Source organism: Mus musculus, chromosome 2, assembly GCF_000001635.26.
Source record: "Mus musculus strain C57BL/6J chromosome 2, GRCm38.p6 C57BL/6J".
Classification (NCBI taxonomy): Eukaryota; Metazoa; Chordata; class Mammalia; order Rodentia; family Muridae; genus Mus; species Mus musculus.
The window spans coordinates 118,436,719-118,452,612 of record NC_000068.7 but is presented as its reverse complement, the minus strand read 5'-3'; the positions used below and the strand labels follow the sequence as shown (position 1 = coordinate 118,452,612).

Genomic DNA, 15,894 nt, shown 5'->3' with positions numbered 1-15,894 from the left:
ACATCCTTTTAAGATTCATATACTGTATTACTTAAAAAAAAAAAAACCCTAAAGGTGGAACTGTCATTTCATGGACTATGGAATGAGAATCAAATTTTGAAAAATTTCAAGGCTTAGTGGTTAAGAGGCTTCTTGCTTTTCCGAGGGCCTGAGTTCTGTTCTTAGCACTCATGAGGGATGATCCACAATGCTGACAGTTCCAGCTCCAGGGATCTAATGCCCTCCTCTGCTTCGGTAGGCATGTGCACACATGTAGCACACACTTACATAGATACACATAGAGACATTTTTTTAAAAAAATAAATTTGTAAATTTTCATTCATTTCATTCTTTTATTACTTTTCTAAAAAGTTAGCCATTAGTAGTCTCAACAGCCCTGGTCATCTCTGAATAATATAAACATTTTTGTACCTTCCAAGTAAAGTTAAACATGTATGCACAGCACATATATCTTGCCATAACCTCAAACAGTTACTCATTTCCTGTCTATGTACCGCCTGGCCGTATGCTTCCTTTATGCCTCCATTTGTACCTTTAAAGATGTTTTGGTGCTGAGGATTGCACCCAGGGCACTGCACATGCTAAGTACATGCTCTCTCCTCGAGTTTGGTTGCAAGTGCCTTCTGTGCATTAGGGACAGAACCCCGACTCTCATACTCACTGCACGTTTTCCTCAGGTCTAGAGGAAAATGGTGGGTGGGCTTGCTAGCAGTTAAGGCTGTGAAAGACTAAAGTTGTTGCTGGCTAAGAAAGCTTTGGGGATCACAAGAAAGAGAACATGGACAAAACTCAGCATAGCCATTAGCTGTTTTAACATTGCTTTCTCTAGACAGCGACATTTGGGGTTTTACTGAAGAGCTAGCTGGCGAGTGAACGACATTCCTCTGTCTGAGTTGAGGTTGACTTGCTGTAGGGTGCTCTGTGGACCTCAGCACTGCAATATGGGGTCAGACACTTGCTGAACTCTAATACTGCCTTTACTCTGATTAGGTATTTCCTACATGTGGCTCCCCAGGATAAGGCTGAAGTGGGGGTGTCTGGGAGGGGCGAGTCTTTAACGGAGCAGCATCCCAGCTCACCCGCAGGTCGAACGGAAGCATCACCAGCATGCCGCTGTGATCCATGAACAAAGCCGCTTCGTTGTGCTCATATATTTGCCTGTTTCGGGGAAGCAGCAGTGGGGTGCACAGCTGGACAGCGCCTATACCAAAATACAGAGAGAGCCGCTGAGCCTCAGGTTCTTAACCCAAAACGCACACAAGCACACAGGTGAGTGAGCTGCCGCTGGGGCACTGAGAGCCAACATTGGCTCCCAATATTGGCTAATAATGTTCCAGATGGATAGATACATGGAAAGCTGACCTGGGCTAAGTCTGTTGATTTAGTCAGACTTTGGACTCCATGAGTCAACCGTATTTAGTAGCAAGGTTGGGATAATCAAACAGTTTCTCCTCAACAAGCTGGGCCAACTGCTTATCAATGGATTTTAATATATAGTCATACCAAAATCCACCAATAGCAATTTTTTTCTTTCATTGAGACTGGTCTCACTATATTGCCTCAGCTGGCTTCAAACCCCTTGCCTTAGCCTCCTGAGTGCTGAAATTACAGGCTTGTACAGCATACCTGGCCTTCCTTTCTTTCTTTCTTTCTTTCTTTCTTTTCTTTCTTTCTTTCTTTCTTTCTTTCTTTCTTTCTTTCTTTCTTTCTTTCTTTCTTTCTTTCTTTCTTTTCTTTCTTTCTTTCTTTCTTTCTTTCTTTCTTTCTTTCTTTCTTTCTTTCTTCTTTTCTTTCTTCTCTCTCTCTCTCTCCCTCTCTCTCTCTCTCTCTCTCTCTCTCTCTCTCTCTCTCTCTCTCTCTCTCTTTCTTTCTTTCTTTCTTTCTTCTGTGTGTGTATACCCACGTGGTATAATTTTGTGTTGGTATGTGCACATGTGCATGGGCTTGCTCACGTATGCATGCACTTGTGCTACAGGTTGATGCCAGGTGTCTCAGTTGCTCTCACTGAGCCTGAGCTTCCTGAGTTGGCTGTCGCCACCGAGCTTGGGGATCTTCCTGTCTCTGTGGCCCTGTCCCAGTTCTGGGCTTACAGATGTGTGCTGGCATGGCGGGGTTTTCAGTGGGTGCTAAGGACTGAGCTCAGGTTGCTGTGCTTGTGTGCAAGCACTCTACTTTCTAATGACTTTTAGAAAACTGCCAGAGGAGTGCTTTTCAGAGAAGGACATACCATGCCTTTTAAAGACGCGGACGATGGTTTCACATACAAGCTGCTGGATCTTGGCTGTACGAATCAAGAAGTTGCCCTACAATGAGACCGATTAAATGTCATCAGCAAAGCCTAACTCAAGAGTTCCTCTAAAATGCTCGTCTGCAGTTGTGCTGGGTGCTGCCCTGCCCAGGGTCAGGATCTCAGCAGAGGTCTTGAGCAACTGTCTCTTTGAACACATTTAGAGAGACATGGATATTTGCTTAAGGTGTTTCCTTTTCATTCCATTTTATTATAGTAATTTTAGAAATAAAAAATAAGCAAAAAGACAAAATAAAGTTACCTGTAGTCTTACAAACAGATCTGATTCTTATTAGACAGTCAAACTCTGCTCTTATTTCTGAGACAGGGTCTCATTGTATTGCCCAGGCTAGCCTGGCCACAATCCTCTTCAGTCTTTGCAAGGCCACAGGTGTGCATGATCATATACACTTAAAATCTACAGTTTCTCTAAATTCCATCTTCTAAGATTATACCACAGCTTAACTATATAGAAGTAGACAGCATGGATGGCCAGCCTTGGTTACCTACTCACTCAACTCTTTAACTACCAACCAAGGAGTACACATGGAGCGACCCATGGCTCCAGCCGCATATATTGTCAGGCATCAATGGGAGGCGGAAGGCCCTTGTCCTGTGAAGGCTCAATGCCCCAGTGTAGGGGAATGCCAGGGCAGGGAGGCAGGAGTGGGTGGGTGGGTAGGTGGAGCACCTTCATAGAAGCAGGGGGAGAGGAGATGGGATAGGGGGTTTCCAGAGGGGAAACCGGGAAAGGGGATAACATTTGAAATGTAAACAAATAAAATATCCAATAAAAGAAAAGAAAAACAAAACATTTCTCTAAATTATTTCAGGTGCTTCTGTGTTTTTGGTTTTGTTTTAACTTTTAGAAATGAAATAATAAAGGTTACCAAGACTGGCACCTTGACAACTCTTCAGAAACCATCTGGAAGCTTTTAGAGACTCAAGATGCTTCCCAGCTGAGGCCGCAGAGCTGCTGAGGAGCCAGGGCACCCTGCATCTGAGGAGCCAGGGCATCCTGCATCTGGGGAGCCAGGGCATCCTGCATCTGGGGAGCCAGGGCACCCTGCATCTGGGGAGCCAGGGCATCCTGCATCTGAGGAGCCAGGGCACCCTGCATCTGGGCTTCCTGGGCCTTGGCCGGTGCTGGGAGCCATTGTTTCCACATACAGAGCTGACCCCTTGGGTGTCCCAGGTTGGAAATCTGAAATGGGCTCTGTCTCTCAGTCTCTTGGAAGGGCATGGAGTGGGAAGGGTCAAAATCAATAAGTGATTACTAGCATGGCTCTTCCCTGAACTAAGCAGTCATGCTTTGTGCATGCTTTGTGCATGCTTTGTGCATGCTTTGTGCTTTTGGGGCTTTGGGGGATTTAAGCCAAGAACTTACAGCGCAGGGATAGCTGGTTAGACCCGGAATATCACAAGGTAAAACCCGAACAAAATAAAGAGATACGAACATGGGATGGCTTAGCAGGTAAAGGCACTCGCTGCCTAGCCTGGCAGCTTGGGTTCAATCCCTGAGGCACACATGGTGGGAAGAAAGAACTAATAATTCCTACAAGTTGTCCTTTGACCGCAATACGTGTACCATGACATGTGCATGTCCCACCCCCTTACATAAAATGTTATTTTAAAAAACCTATAAAAATGTAAGACATGGAGGTTAGATAAGCATTTAGTAGGAGAAAGGGTATTAGGAGTGGGAGGAAGATAAGAAAGGGCAGAGGGATGAGTTTGATCAGAATGTATCATAGACATACATAAAAACTATCAAAGAGTAAAGAGAAGTGCCCGCTATGTGTGACTCAGCCACCTTCAGGATGTCACTGTCGTAGGTGTAGTCTATAGCGGGGGAGATGTGCTGGCAGAAGATCTGACTCATCATGGTGCGGTAGGCCTTCCCATCTATGTTGGCCAGCGTGTGGTGCAGCACTTCATGCAGCTCGGACTCCTCCATCTGCGGCGGGGGGAGCAGCTCACTCTTGAGCAGTTCCATGGCCGTGGGCCGTTTAGCTGGATCATGGTTCAACAGCCAGGAGATGACAGATTTCTGCAACGTGACAGGCACATAGTTGGTAAGGAGACAGCAGATGAAACTCAGATAGGCGGTCATTCAGGGCACTTTTTATGCTTAGCTGGCACTTCCGAGATCTCTGATTATGCCATTTAGTGACCCATGACCCTGTGACTTGGGCATGAATGTAACTGGAGCATTCTTGAAAGGGAAAGGTCCCTTTGTCACCAACGATCAAACATATCCTTAACAAAGCACACGAAAGCTGAGCTTAGTCTTATGACTACAAAGGACTGTATAAAAAGGAGATATCTAGACATTACCATAGAGCCCATGCCTAATGTTAGTACTTACATAAGCACACAGCAGCACCTCTACCGCACAGCACACTGGTCCTCGCTCTCCCTCCTTTTCTTTACTGAGTCTATTCCCTGGAATCCTCTTGCTTTACACTGTTTGTTATGCCTCCATAGTGGAGAGCCCTCTGAAGCAGCACAAGCCTTTAAAAGGTACCCTAAACCTTTTTCTTTTTAAACAGTCTACTCAGTAAATAAATATATAGACCATGCTTTGAACTCAAAGAGATCCATCTACCTCTGTCTCCTGAATGCTGGGATTAAAGATACGTGCCATCACACCTGTTCCTTCATGATTCTTAACTCTGTAGCTTAGAAAAAGAATTTATAAAAAAATTGGCAGAATATTTGAGAACAGAAATTTTCAATTTTTAGATGGATTTCATAAGATATCTCTAATGTATCTTTAAAATACCCTTCTGGTGGGTGTGGTGGAAACAGAGGTGGGTCTCTATGAGTTCAAGGCCAGCCTGGTCTACATAGTGAGTTCTGGGACAACTAGGGGTATGTAGAGAGACCCTATCTATGAAGTGAGTATTTATAGTTATGACACTCAAAAATTCAGCGAATGACTAATTCAAATGGAAGATAGCAGCTAACAAGATAAATAGAACAGGTAACAGCCTGTTTTCTAATACTTCTTTACTAATTAAATAGAGGTGGCCAAATGAGCCCTGTTAGCCTTTAACAGTGTCATACTAAACACCATAGAAGTATAGAGACTTACTCAAACAGAAATAAAAAGACACTAACAGTCCCTAACTCTTATAGATGTGCAGTGGAATGGCCATGCAGACATGCAGCCAATAAGAAGTTGCAAATGTTGACATGCTCTGTTTATGTTCCTGTTCTCAATGCTGATAGTTTAAAGAAGATACTTTTGCCCTGACTATCACTGTCAATAACAGTCAGTGTAAGGAAGAAATTTCCCTATGACCTGAGTATTAACGAGTGAAGGTTTCACCACAGCAAACAACTATCAGAAAGAAGAAAGGAATACCAGAGAATGGTACACAGCTCACTTAGGGTCTCTCATGTTATTTGGGTGCTAGTGTTAGCGTAGGATGAACCATCTCCCTGCCCCCCTGTCCCCGATAGCTATGGTGTACGTGAGAAATGTCCATGCTTGAAATACTGTAACAGCTACTGCTCAGTGGTGGAATACTTGCCTAGCATGTGGAGGACCTAGGTTTGATTCCCCCGTGCTATAAAACCAAATAATCCCAAGACCTTCTAACAGCAGACCACTTGGAAAGTGTAGTCCTTTCTGTACAACCTGAGTTACTTCACCCATAAAACAGAGATTATAATTTTTTGCCTGTATGTCCTAAGTTTTATCTAAAGCAATTTGCTGTAAAAGCATTTCTTCCCAGCTAAGCCAGCGGTCCAAGTAACACTTGAAGGCACAATTGAATACACAAAGAGCTCTGGAGTGGGTTAATTTGCTTTCAGACCCTGGCCTTTTTATAGTGCATTTCAAGCCTAGTAACATCTTAAGAGCTCCTCCATCTTTTGCTATTTTCCCCACGGTGTTCCGTGAACACAAGAGAACGAGTGGCAGAAGATTTCTAATTGAAAACCAAGAGAAACAGTAATTAAAACCCAAGGCTGCAGACCAGCAATTAAAGCCTCAGCAAATTACCTGCTTTGTATGTTCTCCATCATCGAAGTCGTCTGGAAACTTGGGCGATGTGGGCTAAAAGAGTATTATATTCAAATCAGCAAGCGCTTGGCAGGCTGCCAGAGGCAAAGCTTTTATTCAGCACAGTAAGATAACCAAAGAGCAAATTAAAATTTGCTAACATGACACCTTCTCCACGCCCTGTGCTCACTCTTCAGTACACAGTCTATTAATGTGGACGTTACCCAAATGATGGCCTCCGTTATGCAAATCACCTCCTTTAAGTTTAAATAAAAGATAATTTAAATAAGAGATTTTTGCCATGACTGTAATTGTCAATAAAAGTCAGCATAAGGAATAAATTAAGTGTAAGGGTTGCACAGAAACACAAAGCAGTTTAGTGAAACACATGGTGAAGAAAGGCAAGATTCCAGGAAATCATCAACCTAAGAGGAGGTGGGAGGTAGAGGCGGAGGTGGGTGGGTCACAGGTGGCTTCAGACACAGCCAAGTCAGAGGCCAGCTGCTGCTGCATAAGGCCTGACTTAGAAACAAACAAGCCAAAAGCAACGGGCAAATTCAGTTAGCACCAACTCCAAATCCCACTTCCAATTCCTCTGAGTCCCTGCTTTTCTGATGAGCAGGACCTCAGCTACAAGAGTAACCGATAGTTTACATATTCCTGAATTGAAAAAGCAATTTCAGATTACAGAAAGGGGCTTCCTCAAGGACATCTAGGTCCATCCCAGCTAAGGTGCATGCAGAAACACCCTCGGTCCATCTATGCCTTAGCAACTGCTACCCACACACTGCTTTCCAAAATACAGATTGCTCCCCAAAGTGTCCACAGAGCATCCTCAGTGTGTGCACTGCTGACTCAGGAACATCTTCAGTGTGTGCACTGCTGACTCATAGGAACATCCTCAGTGTGTGCACTGCTGACTCATAGGAACATCCTCAGTGTGTGCACTGCTGACTCAGGAACATCTTCAGTGTGTGCACTGCTGACTCATAGGAACATTCTCAGTGTGTGCACTGCTGACTCATAGGAACATCCTCAGTGTGTGCACTGCTGACTCATAGGAACATCCTCAGTGTGTGCACTGCTGACTCAGGAACATCCTCAGTGTGTGCACTGCTGACTCAGGAACATCTTCAGTGTGTGCACTGCTGACTCATAGGAACATCCTCAGTGTGTGCACTGCTGACTCATAGGAACATCCTCAGTGTGTGCACTGCTGACTCAGGAACATCCTCAGTGTGTGCACTGCTGACTCAGGAACATCTTCAGTGTGTGCACTGCTGACTCATAGGAACATCCTCAGTGTGTGCACTGCTGACTCATAGGAACATCCTCAGTGTGTGCACTGCTGACTCATAGGAACATCCTCAGTGTGTGCACTGCTGACTCAGGAACATCCTCAGTGTGTGCACTGCTGACTCAGGAACATCTTCAGTGTGTGCACTGCTGACTCATAGGAACATCCTCAGTGTGTGCACTGCTAACTCATAGGAACATCCTCAGTGTGTGCACTGCTGACTCAGGAATATACTCAGTGTGTGCACTGCTGACTCATAGGAACATCCTCAGTGTGTGCACTGCTGACTCATAGGAACATCCTCAGTGTGTGCACTGCTGACTCAGGAGAAACCTCAGTGTGTTCACTGCTGACTCATAGGAACATCCTCAGTGTGTTCACTGCTGACTCAGGAGAAACCTCAGTGTGTTCACTGCTGACTCATAGGAACATCCTCAGTGTGTGCACTGCTGACTCATAGGAACATCCTCAGTGTGTGCACTGCTGACTCAGGAATATACTCAGTGTGTGCACTGCTGACTCAGGAATATACTCAGTGTGTTCACTGCTGACTCATAGGAACATCCTCAGTGTGTGCACTGCTGACTCAGGAATATACTCAGTGTGTTCACTGCTGACTCATAGGAACATCCTCAGTGTGTGCACTGCTGACTCAGGAGAAACCTCAGTGTGTTCACTGCTGACTCATAGGAACATCCTCAGTGTGTACACTGCTGACTCAGGAGCAACCTCAGTGTGTTCACTAACTCACTTGTCTGCTGTGGTCTATTAGTGCCATGTGGACAGGGTCTTGCTCATGTGTAGTCCAGACTAGCCTTGAACTCATGCTCTGTCTCTCTTACATGCTGGGACTGTAGGCATGCCCCTCCATGCCTGGCTTGTTCTATGTGATTTAACTTAACAAATACTTAGGCTTGCCTTTGCTCCCTAAGGATGAGAAAGGCTCTCCAGACCTGTTTCATGAGTAACAGTCCAAATTGCCCAGACTTTACTTTCTACTTTCTTAATGCCCCATTGTCATGGGCACCCTTGTCCGGGCTCCCTGTAACACTCACCCCTATGAGCACAAACAGCAACTGAGGAAGGGTTTATCTCAAAAACATGAGTGGGAATTTCACTGGGAAAAACAGCTCAAGTGACTGCTGAGAGCCACATGTGTGTGTGCCAGGGTTAGCAAAGTCTCTACCACAGAGACCTGGCTCCAGACTTCAGATCCACTTTAACTTCTGGTCATTCAGATTTGCTTTACAAAACCAGATCCATCCAATATAAACCTTTATGTTTGGAGGGGGTGAGAAGATAAGGTCTGGAATGTCATGTAGCCTAGGCTGGCTCGCCTCAAATAAACCAAACTGTTCCTCATCACTGGGCATGTTGACAGGGGTGTGATTTCTCTTACTAGAGCACAGGACAACATAGGCTGACAAATTTAGTTACTAAAACCACTATGCTGGCAACTTAAATGAGGTGACACTCCTTGTCCCAAAGACATTTTACTGAAAACGACAGCATGATCAGCTTATCATGAATTGGACAATGAGTCATTGAAATTAGAGGAGGCAGCCAGGCTTGGGGCCGTGCACTGCAATCCCAGCATTCAGAAGGATAAGAGAGGGGAATCTCATGTTTCAGGCTAGCCTGGGCTACTGGCTAAGACCGTTTTGTTTTTTAAATCAACAATTGATAGCCTCTTCTATTTTATAAATATCAGGAAAAAGTCCTTGAGTTCTGATCTCCATACGACACTGAGGATACTGGAAATGTATTCATCAAATATATCTGACACCCACATCTCGAAGTTGGTTGAGAACGAAAATTCTTTCTGAGGCAGTCACCATCGGGTGATAAGACATCTCAAAGAAGATAATTCCCAGGCTGAAGAGATCCACTTTCTGTGGGGAAAACAGAAATTGCCTTTAGAGAGTTCTGATATCAAAATGGCATTTCCAGGAGCTTGGGGGTTTAGTTGAGAAATACGAAGATCTGTTCTGAAACAAGTTTTTAGACCTATAATTTTAAAAGCAAATCATCCAAAATTTTCACTGAGAAATGACGATCACAGTGAAGCTAACATGTCTATCTGCTAGCACAGCTGCCATCCCTCCCACCTCCTCTCCCTCTCTCTGGTAATAACATTTGAGATCTAGTCTCTTGCGCTGTTTAAACTTATTGTACAGAATGCATTCACCTTACCACGACCCTTTTTTGATGCTTGCTATTCCACTGTTTCAGCCTTTCCCCTCTTTGGCAGGCTCTATCCATGCTTGTCAGTGCTACTGATAGGACCAAGCCTGTCACTTTCCAGGCAAGTGCTCTACCGACTGAGCCACATCCCTAGCCCTCACTTATCTTTGTCCATTATTTATTCTAAATGGCATCCTTGTATGAGTTTCAGGACGTAGCTTGATGGTGGAGTACCGCCTAGAATGTGCAAGGCCCTTAGAGTTGAATGCCCAGAGCAGAAGAAAGCAATTCTGAATGCCTGCCAGGCCCCACTACTGCCTTGCTACTCAGTTCCATTCTTCACAGGCCTCATCCTAATTTAGGGCATTTCTCTTCCATTGCTTCCTGCTCAACATGGGTTTCGCCATCACTGGGTCAGCTCTCTGACCTCCTGTACACAGCTGTTACTCCGGTGGCTGCCTTGTTCCCTATGTACCTGACGGGGGAGGGGAACAGCATAGAGGCTAGCTCCCATAGTCCTAATGGATAGAGGAACTGCCAACTTCTGCAGCAACGATGCCAGCTTCCGTTGCTGCCCTGGGGCACTGCTGCATGCTCTGCCTAGAATGACTGTTCCTACTTCAGCTGGTCACTAAACCCTACATGGTACAGTCCTGATGGTCACACTTGTCACTTACTCTGAGACCCCACCACACACACACACACACACACACACACACACACACACACACACTGTACCTGGTTGTATGCAGACTTGGTGCTTCCTTGGACCTCAGGGCTTACATACAGAGCAGTACCAACCATGCCAGTCAAATGGCCTATGGAGGAAAGGAGGGAAGCATTTCAGCCAGGGACTAAGTTATTCCTGGTGTTGCTGTTTCACAGTGCTCAGTACTGAACCCAGGGCCTTGTGCATGCCGGTGAGGGGCAGTGAGCTACACCCCTAGCTCCAGATAGAGTAAACTTAAAACCAAAGGGCTTCCTCCTAACTCCTAGTTATATTTATTTATTTGTGTGGATGTGTGGACGCTGTGGCATGTATGTGGGAGTCAGAGGACAACTTGTGGGAGTTCATTGTCTCCTTCCACTCTGTGGGCTCAAGAGGCTGACCTCAGGTCATCAGGCTCAGTGGCAAGCAACTTTACTTGCTGAGCTGTCTCGCTGGCCCAGAACAAAAGAGCTTCTTTATAAAAGTGAGGCTGGGCTGGATCTGTTATCTGCCATCCCCCTACCCCCAGGAGGAAAGTGAACACTGTACGGATGATTTTGTACACCCTAGACTGTCCACACGGCCTCACATACAGGCCTCTGCTTACACAGGAAGGCTAGGACTGGATAAAGCCCCAGGAAGGCTGGGTTTGAGGTAACCTTACAGCACCAACACTTTGGGCCCCCAGGGGACCATCATCACCGTTGTTCTACTAATGACAGAGCTTATGCTTCTTAAGAATAATTAACATAGCGAAAGGAAAAAAACCTTAAACTTCCATAAAGACTATTTAAAGGATAATTTCAATTTGCTTCAGAATAAAGTCTTTATAAGTAAAAGGCAGATTTCAGGTTGAGAAGTTTTATGGTCTCCTTTTAAACACATGGATGAAATAAAGGCTTACCTGAAGGGTCTGACTTAATCACTCCGTCACCTGCCTGGTCGTCCTGTTTACCTTCAGCCTAGAACACAGTGAAGATGGATTAATCACAAGTGCATACAGATTAAACACAAGCGAGGATGGATTAAAGCCTTCCAGCAGTTCATGGCAATGGCTCACCTGTTTCTAAGTGAAGACTGAAAAGCTAACAGGGACCACAGAATAATTATTACCTGGTTTTTTGACTTAACACATTTACTTATTTTTTATATTTAGTTAACCCATTCATGCAGGGCTCAACGGAAACCCAGAGAAAGCAAGAGGAGAATGAATTCAGTGGACAGCTCTCTTCAGGACTGAAATACCCAGACTCTTAGAGAAACCAACTTATGTTCATCCCACAAACTCCAGGAATAGAGGCTGTTTATCAGGAAGCACAAGAGAATTAAAAACAGTGACAAACATTGCTCTACCTTTCCTAGTACTACAGCCTCTTCCATGTCAGTTTTGCTATTTTTTTCCCTAAAGGTTGGTCACTAACTTGGCCCCATTGTCCCTTGCTGAAGCACACACTGGACTGCTTTGCCCTCTTTCACACAGCTCTAATGGTCACACCCTAAACCAAGTCTAGAGGTTTGAATGGGATATCCTTCATAAGTCTTGGGCATTTGAATACTTGGTCTCTAGTTGCTGACTATTTGGGGGAGGCCTAGGAGATGTGGTCTTGCAGGAGGACATGTTCCGGGTGCTGTCGCTTGCCTTTTGTTCTCCTTTGCTGCAGGTCCCAAATGCACACATTTTATAGCCGACGCATGAGTTCTGACAAGGCCTGGGCAAAGGGCAGGGATAAGGCTGTGTGCAGCTTGCTGAGACTGTAGAGCCTCTCCTCTACTCCCAACACCTCACTGAGCTCTTTAGTTGGGGACAACATCTCACCATGTCATCCGGGCTTGGTTTCAGCACTTCTCAATACACTTTATCTGCTCTGCTCAGGACCCAGTCCTTATTGCTCCTCTTCTATTTCTTTGCTGTGGTGGGTGTCAGGGTCTCACTCTGCAGCTCTGACTGGCCTAGAACTTGCTATGCAACCTAAGCTGGTCTTGAACTTGTTGTGGTCCTCCTGCCTCTGCCTTCTGAGTCCTGGGAGGACAGGCACCTACTTTCACTTCCAGCTTTTTTCTACCTCCTCACTCTCCGCTCCTAACTTCATCTGCGAAATTAGCCCTGGCGGTCCATCTTGTCACCATCTAAATTCCATTTTCTTTTTCTGACCAGTCTTGGAATGAGCTACACTTACTACAGATCATGGGACCTAAAAGCTAGCTTATGATAATTAAATAGGGCCCTGGCCCTCAAAGCTGCCCAATTTCCAAAGACTTCCTCTTTATACATCAGCTTTTCTACACTTCACAGTTTCAGCCAGTCAGAACATGGGATGTTCACATAGCCGAGTCTGCTCACCTTGGCTGTTAGCTCATGCTGGTGATTCTTGTCCTGGTTTTACTGTGCCCTGCCCTGGATTTTGGCCTGCTACACTCCCACTGACCTTCTAGGGTCCATCTGGAGTGCCACTGTTGTATGCAGTCTTTATTTTCCTTTGGGTGATGGGGGTCTCATTATGTGGCCCAGGTTGGTCTTGAACACCTGGGTTTAACTGATTAAATACTTCACCAGTGCTACAGCACTGGGTCTACAATGTTTCCTGTTCCACATGGCCACACATCTCCTCCTCTCCTTACTCTCATCTCACTGTTTCTTACCCCTCACATTAATTAGCTCTGTATGCTAAACTAATCAGTAGTGTCAGAGCCAGTGTTTGTCCAGGACTGAGACTTACTTTTGCAAGCCAGTGGAAAGTTCCTCAGATGCAAGAGCTTGTCAAATGCCCAGTAAGGAGACCCAACTGCCAAATTATTTCATAAAGCATCATATGCCTTTTACCTAAACATTGTTCATAAACCAATAACTTTACATCCCTAAGATTCAGAACCTAAGACACACTTGCAGACTGTCCCTTCAGGCTTGCCTCACAGTAGAGGAAGACATGGAAGGAGAACAGGAGATCATTATCCCATCTCTGTGTTTCCAGGGTTATTAAGGTACCCAAGTCATTTACAGGCATAGCCTAATTTAAAATAAAACAAACAAACAAACAAACAAACAAACAACTCACAGTGAAGGCCAGATGGTCTGTTGCCAGGCCAAAGTCACCTATTTTCACATGGTCATCAGAATCCAAAAAAATATTGACAGGCTTCAAGTCGCGATGAATCATTCCCTGTTGGAAGACAATGAAGAGTCCATCCACTGCTTCTTCCCACACAGAACTCAGCACTCTGTTTCCCGACTTTAAAGGAAGAGGGTTGTGATGACCACTGGATGAGTCTTCTCCCATGGACTTCCTGGTCTCTGGAATGTCCGTCCTGTGACCTCTGACCTCTCTGCTGGTGGTCCTGAGCAGGGGCAACCCCCAGGCTCTGCTCCCTGGCTCCCCAGAGACTCCTGCTGGCTTTCCCTGTGCTCTGCTCAGGCCCTACTCTCCTTCCTCTGCCGTTTTCCTTTGCACTACTTCTGCCTGCCACACTCCTGGACTTGTCCTCTCATTCCAGCTGCACCGACATCTCCCTGTTTTGCCTCTTTCATGAGCCTGGCACACTGTTCTAACAGTTCAGGTCTATGCCACCAGCTCTCAGGAGCTCAATGATGACATCACAGGAATCCTGCTTTCTCCTCCTCGGAAGGGCTCAGCATGCTTACTGTTCTATGCAGAAGATGCTAAATGTAATAAAAACGCTTCTCTGGTCTTTTGTATGGTACAAAGGCATATACCATATGGTATATACTCCTCTGGCTCTGAGAACAAGCGTCCCTCTCAAGCACAGGTTTGCTGCATGTTTGTGCCTCTGTGTATGTAGGTGATGCACAGAGAGAGGCCCAATGATGCCCACTAGAATTCCCTTTTATTTTCCACCTTGCAAATTATGCCATGTAGATTCCATGGCTTCTCAATATTAACAAGGCACAGTATAAACATTTTGAAGTTCCAAAAAATTGAGGCAGAGGAGAAAAAGCCCCAACATTAGATAATTACATGTTTAAGACATGAGCACTGTCTGACCTCGGAGCCAGGCCTGAGAGCCTTCACCTTGAACAGCCAACTTCTAGCCTTAAAATGCCATTCCTACACACAGCTGAGCTAAGTTACTGAGCCCCACTACTCTCTGCTAGGCAGATCCCTAGTTCCTCCAGGTTCCCAGGAAGCACAGCATTAGGTCACCGGGAACCAGATCTGTATGTATGAACCACATTCTCACCCTACACGGAACGTCGAAAGGATCATCTGCTGGGGATTAGTTCTAATGCGCCCAAACCGGGAATCTGCGTGTCCAAATGCTGAAGGGCCCTGGCCCCAATTGGTTTTCGATTGATCAATAAAGAGCCAACGGCCAATGGCTGGGCAGAGAGAGAGAGAGAGAGAGAGAGAGAGAGAGAGAGAGAGAGGTGGGACTTCTATGTTCCCAGGAGAAGAAAGAAAGGCTCTCGGCCAGAAGAAGGGAATAGGATGGACCAGGCAGAGAAGGAACAGAGGGAGCAATGGAGGAAATGTAGGCACGAGGAAAGTGGCCTCAGAAGGGCTGCCCAGAGGCGTCTTGGGCAGCAAAGATAATGAGGGCACCCAGAAGGAGCCAGGGTAACAAGATAAAACATAGATTGAAGAGGTGTTAAGTCAGGAATGCCGCAGGGGGAATGTGCTGGCTGCAGGGAGGTTTAGAAGTGCCCACCATTGAGCTAGTCAAGGCATAACAAAATTAGTCGGTGTGTGTGTGTCTGTCATTCAGGAATCCAGAGAGCTCTTGGGCAGGGGCAGGGCGTGTGCCACCAGTGCGGCAGGAGCCAAAGCAGTTAACTAATTCACCACTCCAATCATCCTCAACACTTTGTACATCCAAATGCCTTCCTTACAGAGTGGACGTCTTGTAAAGGGTCAGTGAGCGAATATTTTGGTGCTCTTAGGCTATGTGATGATAAGACAGACACCATGACCAGCAAGGTGGCTCAGCAGGCAAAGGTCCTTGTCACAAAGCCTGATAACCTGAGTTTAATTCATATAATTCACATGGTAAAAGGAAAGAAAATTGTCCTCTGACCTCCACATGTGCACAGTGGCATTCACTGGATCACACACGTATATACAAATATACAAATAATTGTAAAAGACTATTTGATCATATCCATAGTTTCCTCCCTTGTTTTGTTTTGTGTGCTTATTCTCCATTTTCTGTTTGATTTTTAATATAAGTTTATTACGTTTGTATAATTTCTGTAAGCCAGAAGATGGTTCAGTAGGTAGAGTATTTGCTATAAAAGCTTGAGGACCTGAATTCAGATACTCGACATCCACATAAAAGCTGGGCACAGAGATTGGCAGACAAACAGACCCTGAGGGCTGGCTGTGCAGCCAGCTTAGCTCAAGTGGCAAGCTTGTGTGCAGCAAGAGACCTTGTCTCAAAACAAAACAAAACAA

At 45.4% G+C, this 15,894-nt stretch overlaps 1 protein-coding gene across 7 annotated transcripts in view; it reads right to left on the bottom strand.

The window, feature by feature from the left end:
* The window catches only part of Eif2ak4 (eukaryotic translation initiation factor 2 alpha kinase 4), an 86,652-nt gene that overhangs the window by 22,622 nt on the left and 48,136 nt on the right, over nucleotides 1–15,894 (bottom strand). For all 7 annotated transcript variants that reach the window (XM_017318909.2, XM_006499625.4, XM_006499626.4 and 4 more), the window contains 8 exons: nucleotides 13,543–13,647; nucleotides 11,394–11,451; nucleotides 10,519–10,598; nucleotides 9,387–9,488; nucleotides 6,300–6,353; nucleotides 4,101–4,337; nucleotides 2,228–2,303; nucleotides 1,080–1,201 (listed from right to left, as the gene is read on the bottom strand). In XM_017318909.2, the coding sequence (XP_017174398.1) occupies nucleotides 1,080–1,201; nucleotides 2,228–2,303; nucleotides 4,101–4,337; nucleotides 6,300–6,353; nucleotides 9,387–9,488; nucleotides 10,519–10,598; nucleotides 11,394–11,451; nucleotides 13,543–13,647 (834 nt within the window). The remainder of the gene's footprint in view (nucleotides 1–1,079; nucleotides 1,202–2,227; nucleotides 2,304–4,100; nucleotides 4,338–6,299; nucleotides 6,354–9,386; nucleotides 9,489–10,518; nucleotides 10,599–11,393; nucleotides 11,452–13,542; nucleotides 13,648–15,894) is intronic.